General features: G+C 36.0%; 1 protein-coding gene across 1 annotated transcript in view; it reads left to right on the top strand.

Annotated features, from left to right (window-relative positions):
- The first annotated feature begins 302 nt into the window (after window positions 1-302).
- The window catches only part of LOC146003248 (non-selective voltage-gated ion channel VDAC2-like), a 29,947-nt gene continuing 5,763 nt past the window's right edge, over window positions 303-24,486 (top strand). Inside the window, exons 1-6 of the mRNA XM_083141428.1 lie at window positions 303-389; window positions 7,248-7,449; window positions 10,695-10,815; window positions 13,782-13,900; window positions 15,369-15,477; window positions 19,040-19,248. Coding sequence (XP_082997554.1) covers window positions 7,251-7,449; window positions 10,695-10,815; window positions 13,782-13,900; window positions 15,369-15,477; window positions 19,040-19,248 — 757 coding nt within the window. The 5' untranslated portion in view covers window positions 303-389; window positions 7,248-7,250. The remainder of the gene's footprint in view (window positions 390-7,247; window positions 7,450-10,694; window positions 10,816-13,781; window positions 13,901-15,368; window positions 15,478-19,039; window positions 19,249-24,486) is intronic.

Consider the following 24,486-nt stretch of genomic DNA (forward strand, 5'->3'; position numbering starts at 1 on the left):
GAAGAATTTCTAATTCTAATTCTTTAACAAACATTATTTGTATAAAGTGAACTCGATGCTACGCACTCGTCTTTGGCGCCCTCAAAGAGAACTCGATTATCTAATTTCGCAAACGATCATACATCGTATTTGGCCTCTCCAAAATGCGTCCGCACACAGGACAAAGAATCGTTTGTCCACTCTAAATTCGCCTTAGATTTTGCAGTCAGCAAAATTATAGTTGGGTGACAAATTGTGGATTTTCTGGTATGTTTGAAATATTATATTATCTTATGGCCTGACAACATTGCCACGCATGCGCACGTTTGTCTCTCCCTTCCATCTTAATGGTCGTGAAAAATAGTCGCTTCATTTCGTTGGAAACTAGTACGGATTTTTAATTACAATCAGTAAGTAAATACTTTTTATTAATGAAAAATTACAATTTGTGTTAATTTGTTATTGTAATGCACGTCTAAAAACAATATGGCGTTGTCAGTAATCGACACACTTCTATTAAAAGCCGGTGCGTAGCAGAAATCGCCATGATCAGTAGTAGGTCGAATGGCTAGGTCAGTGCCCGAATGGATAAAAAATTGTCGTATATGAAATATAATGTTCAGAAGTACTGCTTGTAATAGAATAGAGTTACTCTGACAATGAACATACCCTAGAAAAATACTGGACTTGAGCAATTTTTGCCATTTGTACTATATAGCATTTTGTAGAGGAAGGATTGACTGGAAAATCGATTATGTTTGTATTCTCGTTTTACCACGATGTAGAAGGGGAGTAACTTTTCTTATGTCCGTACCTTGTTTATTGTAATATTTAGTACAGCTTAAATAACGTAAAGCAGAATGTTTCCAGAACTAGTTACAAATGTCAATTCTACACGAGTTAATTCAGGAGTTAGCACGTGACTCTAGGTTAGGCATTGTACATTTTACTGCGATTTTTTAATCTTTGCGTCATCCAGGAAGACGTCTAAAGAAAAACCGAAGTAGATGACTATGTTAAAATGTTTTGTAGGAAGTTCTCTGAGGATTTACGCATGTGGCCCTAGATGTTCTTTTAAATTTTATTTAATGTTTTCGCCTTTTCTTCATAAGCAACATCTGAAGACGAAGAAACAAATATTAAAATACAATATATTTTGTCCCCAGGCAACAGTGTCAACTGATATTGCTTCTTGAATACATTTGACAAAGCTTTGTGAATAGCTTGGAAGCATGTTGTACTGATCCTGACAAAAAGAGGTTCAAGTTCCGATTGTTTAATTCAGAACAAATTATTGTACACATGTACAGTCAACGGCAAGGTAACAGTTCGTTATATCAGAGACACATTTCTTCATTTTTACAGAAGAAACTACTTACAGAAATGAGTTTCTCCAAGCTTTCCAACGTTCGTCGAGGTATTTTCTTTCATCGTGGAATATATTTGACCGGGAAATCATGTATTTTTCAATAGAAATATCTCGCCGACGCACAATTGCCATTGCTTTCGCTACGTGAACTGCATGCTGCATATGTTTGATGAAGTAAGCCCCTGTTTGTGTTTCCAACCCCCCCTTTTTTCCCACTATGCTTGCCTAACCTAACCTTATCGAAAATTGTTCGTGGGGCTAACCGTCAGCTACCGTGCATAATGGTTCGTGGGGCTATCTGGGAATGGTTCGTAGGGCTATCCGTGCATAATGTAAAATTTTCATATGTGACGAACACGATAGTAGGTATTTTTCGGTGAAGTAGGTTGGAAACATGGCATAACCAGAACGTGAGTCAAAATGTGCCCGTCATATTGTGTGTTACAGAAGCGATGAAAGGAATCAAAAAAATCACTCTGTATGTGAAAAATTGTGTTTGTTTTCGTGTAAAAAGCATAATGGCACCTTGAACTATCTTCCGCAATACACAATTGGTAAGTACGAACCATGCGAAACACAAAATATCCGATTTCAATGTGTCTCCGATATAACGAACTGTTACCAACGGCAAATATAATACTAGGCAAATAGTCCATCACTATTTTCATTACTCTTTATTCCACACCCAGTCTTGTTTTAAGGAATGAATGTCTGTTGATAGAAAGCAGATGAGCTCCATCCGGAAATCCTCCACCCTCGATTTATAAAACATTTCAAGTCTTTTCGTACAAAATGAAGTTTCTTCTAAGAAAGGGTGTTTTTATCTAGCACAGAAGGAAATTTTTAGAGATCTACGTGCTACGAAACTTACGTTTTTGTAATATTAAAATTCCTTACCTACGTAACATAATTACGGTTTTCAGGGTTTCCATCATGGATTCATGTCACAGGCACACGTCTACACATTTTCTTTTTTTCTTTTTTTGAGTGACTTGTGGATTGCTAATGTTTAATGTCCTTACGTTTGAGTGAATTGTCAAAAAATAGTGTTGTGCAGGTACTAACATGCCTTTAAAGGGTCTCTATTGAGGAAAAAAAAAAGGCAGTGTAGCGGTAGGTCAATTACCCCAGGGGTGGAGCCTGGAATCGGTGGGCAATTTTTTTGGTTTCTGCCTGAAAAAGCAACTGTTATATATCCATCGGTACGGGTGGCTGCAAGTAGACTTCCACCTTGCAACTTTAAACAGCTGTACACTCGTAAATATTTGTTTCTGCGCTCCAGAATTTTGTTCTTAACAATTTGCAACACACAATCTTCATAAAAGAAATAAATTTCACTACCGAAATCGAGGGTGGAGGATTTCAGGATGGGCCCATGGTGATGGACAATTTACTTACTATTTCTTTTGCCGTTGGGTGTACTTTTTAACATGGTTCGATTCACGTATTGACACACACTATCTTGTTTAGTGATTAAGATGGCTAGTAACTGAACGTATACCTTCGAACATTTCCAATTTTTTCTTAACAGTCTATAGATTTCAATATTTTACTATGCGTTAATGGTATTACATGTGGAAACCAAAAGTTATCCACAAAATGTCACAATAACATGTCCAATTCCTTGCATCTTGGACCACGTTCACAATTTTATAACTCAGTTTTCATTAAACCCGCGGAAAATCAAAAATAACTTATAATTACTGTCACCATGTAACCTAACACTCCTATCCTAACTAGAAGGTAAAATTTATTTGTATACATGCCTTGAAAATATGCACTTCGTTGTTGCACCGTGATGATGATAATACGATACCTGCACAGGTGTTTCACTGACATAAATCATAGCACATAAAATGGCTAATTACTCACTGATAGTGAGTTTCCGCAAGCTAAAAACTATGAATGTTGACATGAAACAATCTTTTCAACTTTCTCGTGTCTGTATGGAGGGTCAACAACACCATGATTATGTACTGCATTTAGTGGAGGAGCTTTTTTATCCTCCCATACACTTCAATGGACATGTCTCTGCAATCAGCCATTCCTTTACTGTTGTCCTAGATCAGTGGTCTTCAATGTTTTTCCTATAGTGGGACATTTTCACATTGCATGAGGGACTGACAGGCAAATACAAATAATTACATTGGGAGGGAGAAATGCAGGATCGAGGGATGACAGCCACCATGATAATTCAGTTAGCACTGCAGTATAAGGTAGCCACATCTAATTACTTTCAGTCACTGGATCGCATTGTTGTGATTTACTTCATTAAAGGCTAGTAAAATAAAGCCTACAGGCTACTGCTCCTACTATTGCATGTAACTTGAACTTAGAAGGGGATTTACGTTCCTAAATTCTTTCTGTAGGTCAAGCAGATCAGCTGTAAGCCTTAATGTTTTTTTGGTTTATATGGTTCTATGTTTATAGTTGTGTGCTGTTAACGACACTGTTATAACTGCTTTGAATGTTTAATGATATTCGGAAAAATTCGTTCTTGAGGCCAAATTTCTCAAGATCAACTGTTGAAAGCATTTAATACAATGCAATCCATTGTAGTGTAGACTGCCACATTGGTGTTTGTGCTATCAGCGAGACACTTGCTACCATTTGTCAGCATCTTAGAGTATCGATGAAGCAAGCGCACAACAGTTTCAGTAATTATTTTTAAAAAAATAAGTTATTTACTTAGGTCCTGAAAGTAGACATGAGATAAAAGTAATAAAGAGTCCTTGTTTTGTATTGGGAGACCTGTTTATTATTCTGGCGAGTGTGAAGTGATAGGGTGCTTGTTACGTATTGTGTTTTTTCTAGTGTCTTCAACTGCAAAGTGTGTTATGGCTCAGTAAATGTTTTCTACTGCAGAGCGTGTATTTATTTATGATTCATATGTGTTAACTCAATCGGCATGTGAAGTTCAAAGGTGATTTGAAACAAGTTTCCCGAGTATAAAAGTCCCTGTGATTTTTATCTCTGGTAAAAAGGTAAAAGGTAAAGTGTTCCCCTGTGCTTAGCACCACGCCATGAAGGCGTATAGGGGGTATGGGGGTAACGCCCCACACTTTCTTGATCCGGTCGTGAGTGGAGGTGATGTGATCAGCATCACGCCCCTGACCGCCTTTACCCCCCAGGGTTTCCCCCAGGTACCCATGTTATTCGACGCTGGGTGGACGCCGGGGCTGCTTCCATCGTTAGAAAAGTTCCCGGATTTGAACCGGCCGGGGATCGAACCCGGGACCTTGAGCATGGTAGTCAGACGCGTTACCGACTGAGCCACCGCGGCCACCTTATCTCTGGGGTAGATTAAAAAATGATTAAAATTTCAAGCTCCGCCAAATGTCTGAAATTCCTTTATTTTCTTCTTTTTCACATTGGTACTTACGTATTCTGCATTGCTAAGGATTCTTGAACGTGGGATTTCATTTTTTTCACGAAAATAACTTCAATTTTCCACGTATCGAGTAATTATTGTTTGTTGCGTTACACATAATATGACAGGCAAATCTTTACTAGTGTTGTCTATGATCAGTGGGTGTGCAGTGTTTTCAACCTTCATCAAAATATACCTACTTTCGTGTTACTGATTTTGTATTTTTTTCCGGGTTCGAAAACACCACGAACAATGCACAGCAAGGTTAGGTTAGGCAAACAGTTAAAATTGTCATGTTCTTGCAAAACAATGGTATGGTTGGAAACACTGATCGGAGGGTTGCATCATCGAACGCACGCAACATTTGGTTCACGTAGTGGAAGGACATAGAGGGAACAGCTTTCGTGCATCGGAAAGACATTAATCTTGAAGAATACATGACTTACCGGCGAAATAAATTAAGCTATGGAAAAAAAAAAAACCACTTCCACGACCTTTCAAAAGTGTACAGAAACTCAGTTCGGTAAGTACTTTCTCCTGTAAAATTGAAGAAATACGTTTTGCGGAGATCAAAATTTTACCAAAAAATGCTGTATACAAGTCATATCCACACAGCCTGGAAGAGCTGAAACACAACATCCACGAAGAAATTACCAATATTAATGAATGGGAACTGCAACGAGTTATGGGTAACTTCATGCAGAGGTGTAAACAAATGTGTGAACAACGAAGGTGGCCAGTTTCAGCACCTTTTTTGATAAAATTGATGGTAACTGTTCAGATTGTTTTATGATTTCTCCTAGCACAAAGACTAATTATCATAGAATTTTGGAAATCATTGTCACACGAAATTTGAACCTTCTTTAAAGTAATGAGTGCTGTTTAAACTAGAAAAGAGTTATTTATGTTGAAAAAAAAACAAAAAAAAAACTAAAATTACCTTACGAAAGCATGCGCACTTCCCATGGACAAGATATTCTCCATCGACAAGCAACAGTAAATATCGTACAAGCATGGGAATAAATGTAGAAGTAAATCTGAACCTTAGTAGAATGCATTTAGGGACTTTTTTTTTTTTAATTCTAAGAGAACCAAACCTAACCACGGAAGCATTATATTGAACAAAATCTTAAGTAATCGCTAAAACTCTGCAGTATGTGTTAACAGACATATATCAAAATCGAACCATGTAAAAAATGCATTCGTAGCATGATAAAATCGCAATAAAACAAAAGGAACTTGGGCCAAATTGAGAACTAACTGAATCTCTCTATAAATTAGTTACGGAAACTTGCACACTTGATTCACGGACAGTCTACTGTGCCAACATCTTGGTGATAGTGCCAATGGATTGCTCTCTGTTATTTAAATGCTAAGAGTTTTACAGGGTTAATAAGGTTACAGGAGTAGTAAGAAGTCCTCATGAAAGAAAGAGCCTTCAGTATCCAAAGAGACACTAAGGAGGTGTTTCTTTTCTTCAGACATCAAAACACCTATATTCTTTTGAAACAAGGAATGAAATGTCTCCTCATTATTCTGAAGCTGTTGAGAAGGCAATTCACTCAATAAGTTGAGATTCAAGTGGTGGGTGGTGCAGTGGATGTAGACAGCTGTCAAATACTTCTCTCTGATTCGAGCCTTAAAATCACTGGTGTGTTGTTCCATCCAAGTCAAAACCCACCATTTTTTTCATATCCAGTGCTGAGCACTCGCAAGTGTTCAAAATTGTCACAGCTACAGCAGTAGAGTACTGCATAGGACCACTTTCGCTTTTTCATACTCGATTAAGTCTCCAATGCTCGAGTGTGCTACGCTCAAATGTACAGGATACAATAATAAATTAATGATATTTTTTTTATTAAGCAGGCGAGGTTTAGCCACGGGCTGCTCTGCCACAATAATCGTAGAAACTTGTAAAAATCCACCCTGCTAGTTTCAGCCCATAGTCTATTCATTTTCATATATCGCTAAGATATACTAAAATACATTTTACATGGAAATGTTGGCTATGTCCGTATAAGTTTCACTTCACGATCCATATTTGAGAGCCAACTACCACAGACATCTTATTTATAAATAAATTATAATAGTGGGCTAATAATATTATTTATTGGACTTGTATTTTTATGATTAATAAGTAGAACCTATTTAGCTCACTCGAGTGAAGAACCTGTCAATTACATACACTATCTAGCATTGTCTGTGCAAACTATTTGCTGCTTGAGCGAAAAACTCTCATATTAAGATAAATCGCATGAAAACAACACACATAGTTGGCAAGTAATACAGAAAATAATGGGGAATTAGCTTACCTTGAGTTGTGAAGCAGGTGTTAAGGGCTGTTGATGTCATTCTTACATTACTTCAGAACAATAGAAGAAATAGAAACTTCCTACATCTATAATCAAGATATGGAAATGCACATGAAAGTATATCAGCCTTATACATTTTCTGATCATAACACAAACACCTTAACTTAAATTTCATATTAATGAAGTATATCAGTAACATATTTGGTTTATTTTGCAGAAGATGTCACCTCCTAGCTACTCTGATTTGGGCAAGGCAGCCCGAGATGTTTTCAATAAAGGGTACCATTTTGGTCTTTTGAAGTTAGACTGCAAAACTAGAACATCCTCAGGAGTTGAATTTTCTTCAGGTGGTACATCTAACCAAGATACAAAGAATGTTTTTGGATCTTTGGAAACCAAATACAAAGTGAAAGATTATGGTACGTATTTCATCTTGAGTCTGATGGTTTTTGAAATGCATATATTACATAATAGTGGAAGTGTCACTTCATGTAAGGTCTAATATTTGTGTGAGAGATGTATTTTTTAGTTCTCTCTTAATGTTTAGCAGACAAGTGGGTACAAACCCACCCCCACATGGCAGCAATTAATATGCCATTTCTTGAAATCTATGAAATTTATGGAAATCTACCATAAACCGAGAAAAAGTAAGCCATGGTTTGATAATGAATGTCATAATCTAATAGAAATAAGAAATCAGGCTAGACTTAGGTGGTTAAATAACTCTGATGATACAAATCTAAACAATTATAATAGAATAAAGCGAGAAGTTAACCGCACGTTTAGAAGTAAAAAAAGAGATTACTTGAAAAGCAAAATTAACGAAATTGAAACAAACAGCAAAAATAAAAATATCAGAGATTTATATAAAGGTGTAAATGAGTTTAGAAAGGGGTGGCAACCTAAAGTAAACTTGATAAAAGATAAAGACGGTGATTTTCTAGCTGACCCAAGCGATATTCTAAATAGATGGAAGAACTACTTTAATGACCTTTTAAATGTCCATGTAGGAGATAAATCAGAAGTGAATGAAGTACACACAGCAGAACCTTTAGTCCCAGAACCTAACTTGACTGAAGTTAAAGATGCTATTAAAAGGCTAAAGAATAACAAAGCACCTGGCATTGATTTAATACCAGCTGAGTTAATTAAATATGGTGGAAATTCATTAATTTGTCAAATTCATAAATTAATTTGTTTAATATGGAATAAAGAAGAAATCCCTCAACAGTGGAAAGAATCCATAATTGTTCCTGTGTTTAAAAAAGGTGATAAAATGAACTGCAATAATTACCGTGGAATTTCTCTACTCTCAACAACATATAAAATATTATCTAACATTCTTTTAACAAGACTAACCCCATATGCTAATGAAATTATAGGTGATTATCAATGTGGATTTAAACGCAACAGATCAACTACAGATCAAATTTTTCACATCAGACAGACACTTGAAAAAAAGTGGGAATATAATCAAAATGTCCATCAGCTATTCATTGATTTCAAAAAAGCATATGATTCGGTCAAAAGAGATAAATTATATAATATATTAGTAGAGTTTGGAATACCTAAGAAGCTTGTTAGTATGATAAAAATATGCACCAGTGAAACAGAAAGTAAAATTCGTGTGGGTATTAATATGTCTGACAAATTTACAATTCATGATGGGTTAAAACAAGGAGATGCATTATCTCCATTGCTCTTTAATTTTGCCTTAGAATATGCTGTAAGGAAGGTAAACGAAACTAAAGAAGGACTAAAATTAAATGGTGTGACTCAGTTGTTAGCATATGCAGATGATGTAGACTTACTGGGGGATGATGTGAATACAATTAAGAATAATGCTAAAATATTTTTCAAAACTGCTAAAGAGATAGGTTTGGAAGTTAACAAAGAGAAAACTAAATATATGCTTACAGGCCGAAACCAAGTGTTAGGTAATAATCAAAATCTAATTATTGATAACAACTCGTTTGAAACAGTTTCCAAATTCAAATACTTAGGAGTAATATTAACAAATGAAAATTATATTAAAGAGGAAATAAAAAGTAGGCTTAATTCAGGAAATGCATGTTACTTCTCTCTTCATAAACTTTTGTCTTCTCGTTTAATATCTAAGAATCTAAAAGTTAAAATATACAAAACCGTAATTTTGCCTGTAGTATTATATGGGTGTGAAACTTGGTCCCTTACATTGAAAGAGGAACATAAATTGAGAGTATTTGAAAATAGGATCCTTAGGAAAATATTTGGACCTAAAAGGGATGAGGATACAGGTGAGTGGAGAAGGTTACATAATTTAGAACTACATAATTTGTATTCATGTCCAGACATTATTAGAATAATTAAATCAAGAAGACTTAGGTGGGCAGGCCATGTGGCACGAATGGGAGAGGAAAGAGGAGTTTTCAGGATTCTTGTTGGGAAACCTGATGGTAAGAGACCAGTAGGAAGGCCAAGACGAAGATGGAGGGACAACGTCGAGATGGACCTAAGGGAAATCGGTAGGGATGGAAAAGAGTATATAGATCTTGCTCAAGATAGGGACAGATGGAAGGCCTGTGTTGCTGCAGCCATGAACCTTCGGGTTTAAGAAGGCTAGAGAGTTAGTTAGTTAGTTAGTTAGTGAAATCTATGGATGATAATTCAATTCTGTCTTTTATTTGTTCATTTTTACATATATGGAGATATGACACTGAAATGATGAAGCAATATGTTTATTGTTACTATTTTTAACAATCTCAATTTGAAATCAGTTGATTCCCCCCCCCCCCCTCAGATCATTATGGAATGTAACTTATGAATGGGGTACTAAGCTTCAACCATAGATTTTTGCTGGTGCATGTAATAATGAAAACAATAAAACTTGTTTACAATGTGCGACATTTCGTGGTCCAGCTGGAGACGTTCAAATTTCAAAATTGGAGACTGATTACATGTCCTCAAAGAGTGTTTTTGTCAGCTTCCATGCAAATTTGATCCATCCAGTGTCCATAGGGCTAACACTCCTTTTCTTCTACACTTTTCCATCAAGAAGTATTTGCCTAGTTTCAACGCAACTTTCCAGTTTGAGGCAATATAAACTTTAAATTTCTCAAAACAAGAAGTCAGTAGTGCTTTTTTTTCTTCTATTTTTCATTACCTGAAATTAGCATTTTTGAAAACAATGATGTGAAAAGTATTTGAAAACATTAGTATCAAAAATTACAAAATATTAATTAAAAATACATTTTCCGAGTATTGTAGGTTTGGTGAAAGCCATTTAGAAAAGTCTTATTTGAATGTAAAAGCACAGGCTTTTCAAATATGATTATATTTACAAATGAAACTTTACCAACTGCAAACTGTAGTAGTGTATCTATGCTTGATTTATTCTGGGCAAAATGGGTACAGCTATCACGATAAAATTTTGACTTTGGGAGGAACATTGAAAATATTCCACTTCCCACAAGTCTCTGTGGTCTTTTGCTGAAAAAAAAACAAAGAAACTTCAAACTCTGCAACATTTTTTTTCTTTTTTGAATATTACTGCACTGAAAGCATCCCATTTGCTAAAGGTTAATAATTCCAGCTTTGTAAATCTATTTAATTTAAAGTACACTGAAGTTAATGATGAAGCGATGCCTTATTTTCAACTTCTTATTGATTGTTTTTCTTGTTCAAGGCCTAACCTTCACGGAGAAGTGGAATACTGATAACACATTAGGTACTGAGATTTCCGTGCAAGATCAAATAGCCAAGGGTCTGAGGTTGAGTTTTGACAGCACATTTGCTCCTCAGAGTGGGTAAGTAAAGTAATAATTTGTATGTGGAGACAGATATGTGTAAGTATGTTTAAGTAAGCAAATTCCACCATTACACTTGGATAAACATTTGTATGCCAGGAGTCCTTCTTTCTGTCAAGATTCTCGTGCATGGAGGTTTCCAAGCATGTGCTTCTTAAATGCATTCCTGAACAATCAACAACAACCAAAAAAATCTTAGAATGAACTGTTAAACTATTTACTGTAGGGATTTACCTTTTTCTTTTCTCAAAGTATTATGCTCTCCCTTATGGGAAATGAAACTGACATGAGTGTACAATCTTGTATATGCCACTTTTATGTTCCTACATTTGTATGAAGTCATGATGAAAATAATTGTGTTCTTCCTGGCAGGGAGAATAATCATAAATGTATAATGCTAATGCACCTTCTCACACTGACGGTATTCCTGAAATTCAGTTGTGGGTTCAGAAATTTATTTCTTATTGAACTTCTTTATTGGGAGGAAAATGTATAAATTATCACGTTTTTGTAACGTGGCTTCATACAAAGTCTACTTATTTTTAAAATGCATCTTCAAACAAATACTAACTACATTGTTCTGTCATTTGGGTGTAACACCCTCATATGTACAGTCACGGACACTGCTGGCTTGTAACGATTACATTGAAAGTCAATGTATTCATTACAAGACGGCAATGTCCGTGACTGTATATACATGAACACTGGCTCTGAGTTGGAGCCTAATTAGATTTATTTTTATATCTTAACCATTTCCATAGATGCTTTCTGCTGCTTGATGACAAGGGTTATAATTTCCACACTTAATTGTTCTTAAACAGTAATAATTTGCATATGATGATGTCATGCTGGGCATCGATTATTCCATCAACTTTTAAGCCAAAGTTATATGTAGCATCCATAGGGCCAAGGCTAGAAGCAATTTTCCATATTTTTTTTTGGCAACACTGCTTTTCTTATCCATTGTTATTATTTTGTTCCCCAAGAACTATCAGCTTCTTTTCAACACAACATTGCATCATTGTATAAATCTAATAATACTACATACCACAGTTTTTTTTATTCAATTGTCATTGTCTAATGACATTACAAATTTTTTGGTGGCCACAAGGTCACTTCGAATACCAGTATTTGTCTGTTTTTTAATTTTCCTGTTGCTTTAACTTACATTGTGTGGGTACAATGTATAAATTTCACCTCCACTGATATTCTGTCATTCACGGGAAAAAAAGACAATTAGTTATCTTTCTATCATTTTTTAATTTTTTTGTACGTTGCAGAAAGTTTGAAATGTGCACGTTTGAAAAGTTCCCATCAGGAGAGATTCCCATCCACTATATGTTAATAAAATGTTAAACATCCAGTGGCTGAATGAGGTGATATCTTCAGACATGATACGAAAAATCCATATAATCATTTTGAATGATCAAAGATTGATAGTTTGAACAACTATGTAAAACTGGTAGCAGCTGATACTTTTCCGGCATGTTGGTCTTTCACAGGGTCCGCAAAAATGCCGTGTGACTTTTTGCAGTCTAATTACCTGTGCAATTATGCAAAGTTCAAAATTTATTTTTATTTTGCATGAAAAACTGTATTTTTTTATTACATATCATCTATTTTAATATATTGAAGTAATTTTTTAATTTTCTACAGCAAATTTCTTGGTAAATTCATGCATATAATTGGAGAAGTATATTTACACACCAATATTGATAATGATCAGTATTTTGAACAAATTTAAAACTTGCAATTTTAAGTATTGTTATCGGTGTGAATTGGTAAGAGTATCGGTATTGGTGTCATTATCGGCTCATGCCTAGCTGTGAAAGATCTATAATGACATGATACACTTATTCAGCTGAGTTTGGTACAAACGGGATATACGTCACATTGGTTCAAATGCTAGTTTAGTTTAAGTCCACTTTATGCACAGATAGGCTAATGAGGACTGTGCAACATGCCTCCACGTGGTATCAAATCCATGGACCCCTTGGTTAAAAGGTGACCACATCAAATCCTAGCTAGTTTGGATGTTGTACAAGTGAGTGGTGAAGTTGTGGCAGAAAACAATGATGTCTGATATCTGAGATTTACTCCCTTTTCATCTCTTGTTGGCTGAATGGAGTGAGTAACGAAACCGTAAACATATTCAGTATTCCTTTTTATTTGTTTAATTTCACTAAGAAAGAGAGACTATGTATATCCAGTTTGTACCCAACTCATCTGAATAAGTCTGCATAGCATGTTTGCTGCAGGCTTTTGATTTAAAAGGAGATTATTTTGAAAAATAAATACACACAAGTCAGATTAAGTTGCATTGTCTTTTCTGTTTACTTATCAAACCACCACACAGCACTTCATCCTTAGATTGTACTAATTGATCACATTCTGCCTGTTGGGCATGTTTTCACTGCAATGTCTAGGATTTCAGATCTTGTGTTTTACTCTTCATGTCAACATAGGTTCCCCCTTAATTCAGTATTGTTCATCAGCTCATTTGTTCTTGTTTTCCTTTTAACTGTTCTCCCATTAACTATTCCAATGAATTTCTCTTCTTGATCATATCTAGTATTGCTCTTTTTCCATGAACTCTCCCTTTCGGCCCCGTGGCAGAGTAGTTAGCACATTGCACTACAACACCAGGGGTCCCAGGTTCGAATCCTGGCCTGGGCATGGATGTTTGTGAGTGTCCATTCATCATATCATCACTCATCCTCACCTCCGCAAATTAGCCAAAAGTAGCACAAAAAGCAAAGTAAAATTAAATAAAGCAATTCAATCAATCAATCCTTATGTACTATTCTCCATTACATCTTCCTGCATAGTAAAGAAAGTAATTATTGTGTGGAATTGATAATCACATTAAAGTGTTTTTTTTTTTTTTTGTAAATCAAAATTCCCTATATAATTAGTGGAAACTGTGCTCTTATCAAAATGCTATAATGACATTTTGAACTTTTCAGGAAGAAGTCAGGTCGCATCAAGTCTGCCTTTGCACATGATGCAGTAGCTATAAATCTTGATGTTGATTTGGAGAGTGGTGGTCCTGTTATTAATGGTTCTACTGTATTTGGTTACAATGGTAAGCATGGGTTGATGCGATGCAGCAGACACTTCTGTGTTGTAACAACTCCATTGAAAGTTAATAAGATCATTACAACCCACAAGTGTCTGCACCAGCCAATATTTTTTTCTTCTTATCTCAATATGCTTATAATTTGCTTGATTAAGAGAAAATGCATAAAGTTTTCGTATTTACAAGATCTAATAAAGTTATCAGATTTGAAATCATTAGAAAACAGCTCCCAACATATTAGGTTTTTCTTACATGAGAATTGTCCAACACTATATGTCATTAAACTTGCCAAAACTTTATCAATGTGTGAAATATGTATGAAATATTTAACATCAAAATCTGCTTAAATACCATATGCCATCTGCAGCATACTCATTACATCCTCTGCAAATGTGACCATTCAAAGAAGGGCAGAGGGTTAGCAGAGAATCTGAATTTGTGAAGCTGCCATTAGATACAAAATTATTTTAGTTATATGGAGTATATTCAAGTACAGTTGAACCTCGATTTTACTCTTTTCATGGGAACAAAGTGAAAAATCTTAAAATTTGGAGAAAATGTAATTGAGGAAAATTTTATAACATTTTTTTTATGTACGGACCATCAAGATTAAATGTGTAATACGAGGAAATGTGAAATCCAGGAATGTAAAATTCTGGTTCCACTGTATATTGAGGGGTGCAGTCCACTAGCGCATAAAAATGTGAAAGTGTGCGCTCGTGGTATATGAAAGGTTTCAGGAGCGAACAACATCCAATGCTGCGTTGCCACATCTATTAATGTGTAATGGCTAGGTTAGGTTAGCCTCGATTATGTCTCTGGGTTCTGATGGTGTCTCCCTCCTTCTGCAGCGATACATTGCCCATCTTACGAGGCCAAAATCTTTGAGATACTGACTTTATTTAAATGGAATTGGGTGTTATGAATATAGCCATTCACATAATATGTCAACTTATAAGGACCCAGCCCAGTTGATCAACATGGGAACATCACCATGGTTTTGTGTGCTCGTGGTATAAATTTTTAACCACAAGCGCATGCAGCCTTGTGTTTGTGCGCTCCCGGCCTTCGACCATATTGTGACATATCTACAATTACAGAAAATCTATAGGAAAATACTAAAGCACACTATCTGTCCTATGAAACGTCATCAAAATTAATTGTCAAGAAAGGCTAAGCCTCTTTAATTATAAGCACATATTGGTTAGAGTATTTCGCTTGTATCCTAGACATGCAGTATCAGTTAAGCAACATAATACATTTTCAATAGCTTTTGGGAGAAATCTTCTGAATAAGTAGTTTTTTACATTCATAGTGATGTAAGAGAAATAAGTTATTTAGCTTCATAATACAATAATTCATGTTAAATAAAGTAGCTATATAAATTGCAGAGATAAATTTTCATCCATGCTTTCTTCATCTGCTTAATGTCGTTTGTTTTAAGTCTTAGGCTAATCTTTTCTTTCCCTTATAGGCTGGTTAGCAGGTTACCAGATGTCATTTGACACAGCAAGCTCAAAGATAACAAAGAATAATTTTGCTGTAGGCTATAAATCAGAGGACTTTGTTTTGCACACAAATGTGTAAGTTTTTTAATGGTAATTTTCTTAGTTTAATGCCATGTGTTTATATTTAAAGTTGTCCAAGTGTGAGTTCATGGAAGTTTTATGTACAAGTTATGTAATACTGTTATTGATTGCATGAAGACTTGTTAAATATACATATACACACTAGTTCAAAAGTCACTATCAAATTCGTGAAAAGTTCAAATACAGGTAATATAAGGAATAGTTGTGACACTGGTGAAACAGTGAAGAAATATAATTTTTAGCCTGGAAAATACTCTCAGAATTGTCATTTTAATGCTAATCAAGAATTTTGGGAACAACTCACAATTAAAGGTTATCATGAAAATGAATCTCAAATTTGGAATAAAATGATCGATGTGGCATAAAAAAATTCACCAGGAAAATGTTCTTGCATTTTCTGCCATCTTACCCATCAAATGAATGTAGTTCAGTCATTTCCTGTAGATGGCAGCACATGTAGTTTGATTGCCAACTTACTGTTTGAATGCAAACTACTGATTTATTCCATGCTCTTGTTCATATGCACGTGGAATTAAGAAACGTGTGCACATGATATGTGCATTATTCCTGGCATGTGCAAGATTTGAAGTGATCCGACACACACTTTGTTTTAGAGGAAGAAAGAAATGCCTTCAGAATTAACTCTAGGTGAAAGAACAAAACAATCATGGAATGGTGAAATCTTGTAACAAACCAATTTCAAGGGAATCATCGTACTTTGTTTAATAACATATTAACAGCGAAGGGCATAATGAAGCATTGAAGAGGAGACATGCTGAAAACAATAAATGAGGTAGCAAATGAAGTCTGTCTGCTGTAAAGCAAATGTTTTTGAACCCAATATTAAGTATTTAAAAATACCAAAATATAGCTTGCTTACGGTTTGTGAGTATGTACAGTATGCCAAACTACATTTCAGGAGTAAACTGCTCCCTTCCTCAGGTTATCTCCTTGGCTAGCAAAATTGCTTCATAGCCGCATCAAATAGAAGTGAAACAAGGAGTAAGGTAATAGGTGTTACTGTGATAGAAAAGGTTTCCTAACAACTTGACCATTCCTGATAAAACTCCCATGCCCACATTCCTTTCTTTGTAAAGCTCCAAACGAGTAGAAAGTCAAAGATAAAAAGCTTTAAAACGTGAAACATTAAAAAATGCACACATGCCAAGCTCGCCTGTGAGGTATCTGGTTTGCTTCCTTGCAGAATGCAGGAAGTTTCCAGATTCCAAACTCCGCCCACCAGTCTCCCCTCCTCCCCCCGCATTACTTCATTTCATACTCAAAATCACGAGTCTCCTGAACTGCGCGGATTACGCCTATTGTGACATAAAAACCTATTTTTTTTATATTCACTTACCTTTTGAACATCCTACTCCACATTTCATCGAAGTTTCCATCATCTCTATTTAATTTATTGTTCCTACTTTTGCATATATTTGCAGCCTCATGTACTTTTCTGTTTATTTGTGTTTGCTTTCATGCCTAACTACCTCCCTTTTCTTAATTTTATGTTGCTCTTCGATAATGTGTTCTGACAACCCCATTCTTGGAACTCCCTCCCTAATGTCCTTATCATGTTTCCCCAATCTTATCTCCATACTTCTTCTTGTTTGTCCAATATTTTCCTTATTGCATTCACAACTAATTCTATACACTCCTTTTTCTCCCCATCCATTTTCCCCTGCCTTTCTATCCTTTGTGTACTCTGTAAAATGTTTTTCAATTGTCCGTGTTGTTCAATTGAACCCTAGAAAGGAATGCCATGCTTTTGCCCGATTTTTTTGCAGGAGAACAATATTTATGCAGGTCTCTTTCTAAGCCAGTGCCGACATACCTGGCTGACTATAGTGGAATGTTTGCAGAAAATTTTAAAGCTCTATTTTCATTGGTTCATTCACAGCCAATCAAATGATTTAATCAGTGACAAATTTCCTTTTGAAGCTTACAAAGGGAGAAAGGAATTTTTTACTTGTGCAGTCCTGTCCAGATGAAGTGTCACACAATTTAACTTACCAACCTTATAAAATGTGCCACTTTATGCAAGCAGGAGTGTACAATGTGTTTGCGTAAGGTCAGTGGCAGCAGATATCAAACCTCCAGCTTACCTGTAAAGCTTAAACAAGAAACTTTGTGTGTGTTAACGAAATCGATACATCAATCTTTTGGCTCTATAATGGAGTGATATATTGATATATAGTGGAACCCCGATTTTACGTTTCTGGATTTTAGATTTTCTCATATTATACATTCAATCTTGATGGTCTCAACACAGCAATGTGTTATAAAATTTTCTTCGATTTTACATTTTTCCGCATTTTAAATTTTTTCAGCTTGGAAAATCGAGGTTCCACTGTACATATGAAGCATGCTAATATACCTGCATACAGCTCACCTCTCAGGAGATGATCCCCAACGGAAGTGGAGTGGTGCATTTGTGTTTTTAGTGATGACTTAAAAAAACTGTTTCCTGAATTTAGGCCTGGAAGAAACAACTCAGTCAAAATGTCAATTTATGTTTTTCTTTTAAAGTAAGAGATCAAGTTTCAAACTATAATATTACGGGCATAGTGAATAAATATTATATTCAGACAACTGCCTACAATGATGCCTATTATTAGTTAATGCGGAAATGGTGTAAAATTGTTTTACAGGGGTGTGTGATCTATAAGCTCACCAAAACACCAGTAAGCACAAAACGTGTGTTCGAAGTGCAGCATCTTCGTCGAAAGTTAACTTTTTGCAATCGAAAAATGTCCTCTTTTTTTTTAAAGTTTGTCATCTGGTAACCCTAAAGTCGTTGCTGTATATTATTTTTTAAATTCTTTGAAATACAGTCTATATAATGCACAGGACAAGCAATACGAAAATAATCTGGACACTGAAGGGGAAATAGGCAGCAAGCTGTTGCTGCAGACACACACTCTGTGTGATTGACGAATTAACCCCTACGCACTTCCAAGAGGACACTAGACTTCAGCGGAAGACTTTCTGCTACCTATAAAATCTTCAAATTGACCGGTCCTTTCCTTTACCCCTGCACCCTATCTCCCCTTGTTTGGGGATTTTCTCGTGAGCTCACTGCTGTATCTGTTTATTAAATAATAATGAATTACGGTGATCGTTCACAAACAACCCATCACTACAGACTACTACAAGTTCCGATGTGGATGATGACAGTGGTCATCGAAATTAATCTAATTTAATAAAATGGTAGTTGGATAAGTTAGCACATTTTATTTTTCTTCACGTGCTTTTGACACAGTGCATTAGGATGTTGGATCTTAATTGCCATTGTTGTGTGTGTAATATGTTTTTTAGCTGAATATATATGGTTTGTGCTGTTTTTCATACAAATAAATTATTATTTCACATCTATCCAACGTATAAGACTTTCTTTTATTTCTAGTACTTGGGAATTTTAGCCTTGTTTTCATGATTTTTTGGTCTTGTACTAGCAAATTTTAACTATTTCTACTCAAGAAATTTCACAGCAGTGCTTTGTTGTTATGTCCATGTTTTGCTCAAATAAGCTGATGTGTTTTTATTTGTGTTCCAGTAATGATGGCCAAGAATTTGGAGGTTCCATTTACCAGCGAGTGAATCCAGAGTTAGAAACAAGCATCCAGCTGGCATGGAGTGCTGGTCCTGGTGCTACTAGGTTCGGAATTGGTTGCAAATATCAATTAGATGATACAGCAAATGTTCGAGCCAAAGTGAATAACTCGAGCCAGGTTGGGCTTGGATATGAACAGAAACTACGTGAAGGTATGTAATTTAAATTTTTACATTTTTACATAGTGACTATTCAAGCTTATTACAATTATTGGAATTTGTATTTCATGCTGCTGTGCTCTTAAACATTTCGAACAATTGTTTTTTAAAAGTGGCACATAAATTGCTGCCACCTGGAGGTGGTAAATGTACTGACAGCATTCCCAGCAGGTTAAAACCAGAAGCTTTCTTTAGTGTTGAAGCCAGAGAGTGAAACCATGACTTTACAGTCCTGGATTTTACATTGTCCCGCATTATACATTCAATCTTCATGGTTATGATAGAGCTAAATACTATATAATTTTCCTGGATTTTAAATTTTGCTGCATTTGAAGATTTTTGACCTTGGTCCTCCGAGAAACTTAAAATCAATGTTCCACTGTGTTGTCTTAGTTTGTTACTTTCTATTAGGGATGGGACAGATTTATCAGTATCTGCCAATGTAGGTATATCGGTAAAATTATCGATTATTTTATCGATCCAATATATCTATAAATATATAATTATTTAGTGCAAAATTCTGTCATTTTGTTATAATTTTTATGAATAATCTCCATGCCCTACATTTTTAAAAAAGTAAATGTCTAAGTGTGCAACTTTTTTTTTTTTGCATTGCAATCCTTGGAAACTCATGTTTATTAAGGACGTCAATGAAGCACTCATGTTCTTCACGGAGCATTTGAAACTTTATATCTGTACTTTATCGGTATTGGCCTATCCCTACTTCCTAGTTTTTCACGTAGGTGAAATTTAGTAATGTGTTTTAACACGAAAGTACCATTTTATATGTGCTCAGTTTTTATATCAATTTTCGTGTTCTCTTCACCACAAAGAGGTGACCCCACAATGGAGTATGTCCATTGTTAAGGTTTATTTACATCTTGATTGCATGTGTAGGATGATAACAATAATACCGTATTTACTCATGTATAATGCACACTTTTTCCAAAATATTTGCCCGCATGTATTATGCATGGAATAATTCAGACAGCCAACATGAAACTGTACAGGATGATTCCATGATTTTGTGACACTTGCATTGATTTTTCATGTTTACGGAACCCTATCATGTTATATGTCATTGAAAAGCTTAAATCTGCAGTTTGTGAATATGGCAACAGTATTCCATTCAAGGTAACGACACTAATGTTCTGATTTCTATGGTGCTTTGGATGAAAGAAAGCATAAGGAAAAAGAAAACAATGATTAAAATGTATGACTGGCCAAATAATAATATATATATACACACAGTCAACTCTCAATTCTACGACCCCGGATATAACGACCCTCTTCAAGTAACAACCCTTTTACCGGGAACCATAAAAAAGTTGAAAAATTGAAGGAAATCGACCGAAAAGTAAATTTCTTGCACTCGTTTTATTCGCACCCATTACCTTCACAGGCGCTCTACCGCTCGCAAGTGGGTCTGATCTAAAATTAGACACCACTACACCAAGCTTTAGTGATGTCCAATAGCAGTTGACCTCTACCTTACCCTCCCGCAAGCGTGCCAATGTTAGCCTGCACCCGACATCCTCTACCCAACACGCTAGGCTTGTTTTGCCATTCTGATTTCGCTTGCTCTTGGATACGCGAGAAGAGAAGATTGAATGTGCTTGAATGTTACTTTAAATCAACCTTCACAGATGCGTGGTGCCTGGAAGTCTGGACTGTCTGTCCAGATCTGACCTAGATTTCAGCAGGTCCCCGTGAGTGAGCAACTCTTGGCCTTGTAGCAGACAACTTCCAGTAACCACTTTCATTCGAAACGCGTTCTTTAAAACTTCATAAAAAAGCGTAACAGAGATAATCAAAGCCCCATAGGCCAAGTAAAGATCGTCAACCCGCTTAATGATTTGTCATCCAAGCCCGCAAAAGTTTACTTCGATCTTACGTGCATCATAACTCCTGTGTCCCACTTAATACGTTTTCCTAACTGTGCCAATGTCGTAATATTTGCCAAAAAAGTGTTCCGTTGGCCGAGTGACTTCTCTCTTTCTTCCTCTCAGCAAACGTGTAGGGGGAGGGGGACAGCGATGAATGATTGTTTCAGCCACGATTTTCTTGTTCGTGTGTGCACATGGGGTGATTTCAGGCGAGGGTGGAAGTGGACTGCTCTTCCTTTCCTTTGAAATCTAAAATAGGGCAACCAGTTCTGGATACATTCTTAATAATAATAATAAAAAACACCCACCCTCCCAGCTTATTCTTCGCCACCGGTGTGCACGGCAATGTGATAATTGCCGAATTCAGGTCCTATTTTTTTTAATGCTATTTACTGCATAGGAAATATTGCCCGTAAATGCTGTTTCATAGTAAAACGTAAAGCAAGGGTCATTTCTTTCTTCTTCACACTGCTGATAAAAGTTCCGTCTTCGACAGTTGCATTATCTTAAAATGCTGAGGATTTTCTCTTCGACCACCTGTTGCTCGAACTTCCAGCTGGTCTCCTTGTTTTTATGCTGCAACTGGCGCCATTGTTTTTTGCCTATCGTCTGAAAGCTGTCCCTTGCCGATAACAGCAATGACTCATCCAGCGCGAAGCAAAAAGCCATTGTTTTGAATCTGGCAAAGCTGTTTTGATTTGAAGATAAGGAAATTCGATCTCCAGGGAAGAAAAACATCAGTTAAAACAACTTCATATTCTGCACCTTCTGATAAGCAAAACTGTAAATTTTATTTTGCATCTGACAAGAATAAACTTCCTCAACACTCGGAGCGTGTTGGGAGGAAATGCACTCAATATAATTGTAGCTTTTCTTCAGAACCATTCATGTGGGAGAAAAAAAGTGCTCAACGTATTAATGGACACTGAGTCAGATTTAAAGAAACATTATTCAAGGGGAAAACGTTTGGAGGAGAGGATGTTGACATCGAGAATACTCCTAAATCCAACATTAAATCGTCGATTAACCTGAGAGTAAATAACGATCTCCCATTTTGATATCTAAAAATGCGCTGGTTTCATAAAGCTTGTTTTGAGTTCATTTTATGCTGATGGGCTAATCGGGACTACATATACAGTTTAAAGTGAAATCCAATTCCAAACCCGAATTATTATCGACTGCGACACTGTTTAATGACGTGTCCTACAATACGCATTGCTTGAAAACAGATCGCAAGTTGTTCCCTTTTTCATGCTGGATTACAATGCAAGTCGAGGAAGGAGTTTGGACTGTTCCCTTGAATGGGGAAGGGGGTGACTATGAAGTTGGTTGAAGCAAAAATAAAATCCAACATTCATTCTGTCCGATTATCTCCCGACTTTTGCTGGCGCCAGTATGACTGGTGTCAAGTGCAATAAGCGAGAGATTGTTTTCCTTAACATAGGTCTCAGTGCAAATGGGTTTCTCATGAACTAGAATTGTAAGAAAGAGCAACGACTGCTCAATTAAAAGAAAGTAACATTATTTTAAATCCTTTTTTTGTTAAAACGTTTTCATGTTCTATTTTCCTTCTCACAACACACGTCGGTGCAAAACAGGTTGTATAACTACCAGGATAAATGGTGTTACCATCTCCTAGGCATCTTTGTGTCCGTTTAAGCTGAATATTGGTGCAAATTCCAATAACGACCTCTTCGAAGTAACTACCCTTTTCCTTGGAACTGAAAGGTCGTATCGAGATTTGACTGTATATGGAGGCCCATCAGTGGGAGAATTCAGCAGCACCTATCAAATGCAAAAACTGCACAACCCACCACCGGACTTGCCAAGCATATAAAATTCCACAACCATAAAATTGAGAAAGTACATGTCAAATACAAAGCACGCACTCTCATAGACACAAAAATCAAAGAAACACACGCCATCATGCACTACAACCATGAACTGAACATAGATAGTGCTCAGGCACACCACGCCTGGTTTCCATTACTGCAGCAATTAACGTGAACAGCAGACAACTTATACGCAGACATACAGGCGACAGCAGCACACCTAGCGGCGATTTAGGAAAAAACAACATTAATAGAAAATAATGTAAAACAGCTTCGTGAAAAACGTGAGTACCTTAATTTTCGATTTCCAACATCACCACCAAGCAGTAGCAGTTTCTTGCTGTACCAACGTCATCCTGAGTAGCCAGAATATTGTTCGCTTACCACATAACTGCATGCCATTAAATGGAAAATTACCCTCCCACTTTCTTCGATGATGCAAATTGTCCCAGTAGAAGGTGAAAAATCATTGGAAACCTCCACATACATGTGGTTCTAGCTTTCTGAAATAGTCCATGTATAACATGCATCTTACATTTCTTTTGGATAAAATTATGGAAAATGTGAATGATATATATGCATAAATATGATACCCTTCATTTTTTAAACCTAAAATTCGAGAATGCTAGATTTTGTTTTTTAATTACAAATGTGTTGATATTCACAAGAAAGGCCTCAATTTTTAGTTGCATTCCAATTCGTGTTATTTTGTGATTTTGAATGGATGAAAAATGCTTTTAAAGCATGTTACTGCCCACATATAAACACTTTTATGCAACAATTAACATTTTTCGGTGTTAACCTAGTTTGTGAAAAATCAAGGTCTCCATGCATATCCCAAACTTAATTGTTACAATGTGATTGTCTTTAAATGACTATAAATATGGCCAAACAATAAATATTTAGAAACAAAAGAGAGTTTTTGCCCTTGATTACCCTGGCAGTTTTACGTGACTTTCGGGTAGCATTGAGGGCAAAATAATTCTGGATTTGTGTCAGTGGCATGAACCTTTTATGTGGTGATGTCATGTCGGTCAAGTCCTACACGAACATAATGGCCTTCATTAATTCACAGAACATGTACAGAGTGTCTATCAACGAAGAGAGTAAGGAAATCAACAAGTAGGTCAAGAAATTGCACCATGCTGAATAAATGTTAAATATGATTCACAGAGCAATTATGTTGCTTCCCCCTCATATATTTTAATCGAATTAGTTAAAACACATCTTATAATTTGGCGCCCCCCAAGGTGGAGTGTGTTAGCACATTGCGCTACGATGCCAGGGGTCCTTGGACATGGATTGTGAGTGTCCATTCATCAATTTCATCATGTCATCACTCAACCCATCTTCACAAATTAGCCAAGAGTTGCACAAAATGCAAAGTAAAATAAAGGAAATCAATCGAACATTTCATAATGTGACAACCTGCTTCAAATGCTGTCAGAATTGTTGGCAGTGAGTGTACCATCACATGTGCAAGAGAAATGGTCTGAAGACCAACCCCTTAAAAC

The sequence above is a fragment of the Lepisma saccharinum genome, chromosome 20 (genome assembly GCF_977018435.1).
Source record: "Lepisma saccharinum chromosome 20, izLepSacc3.1, whole genome shotgun sequence".
Taxonomy (NCBI): Eukaryota; Metazoa; Arthropoda; class Insecta; order Zygentoma; family Lepismatidae; genus Lepisma; species Lepisma saccharinum.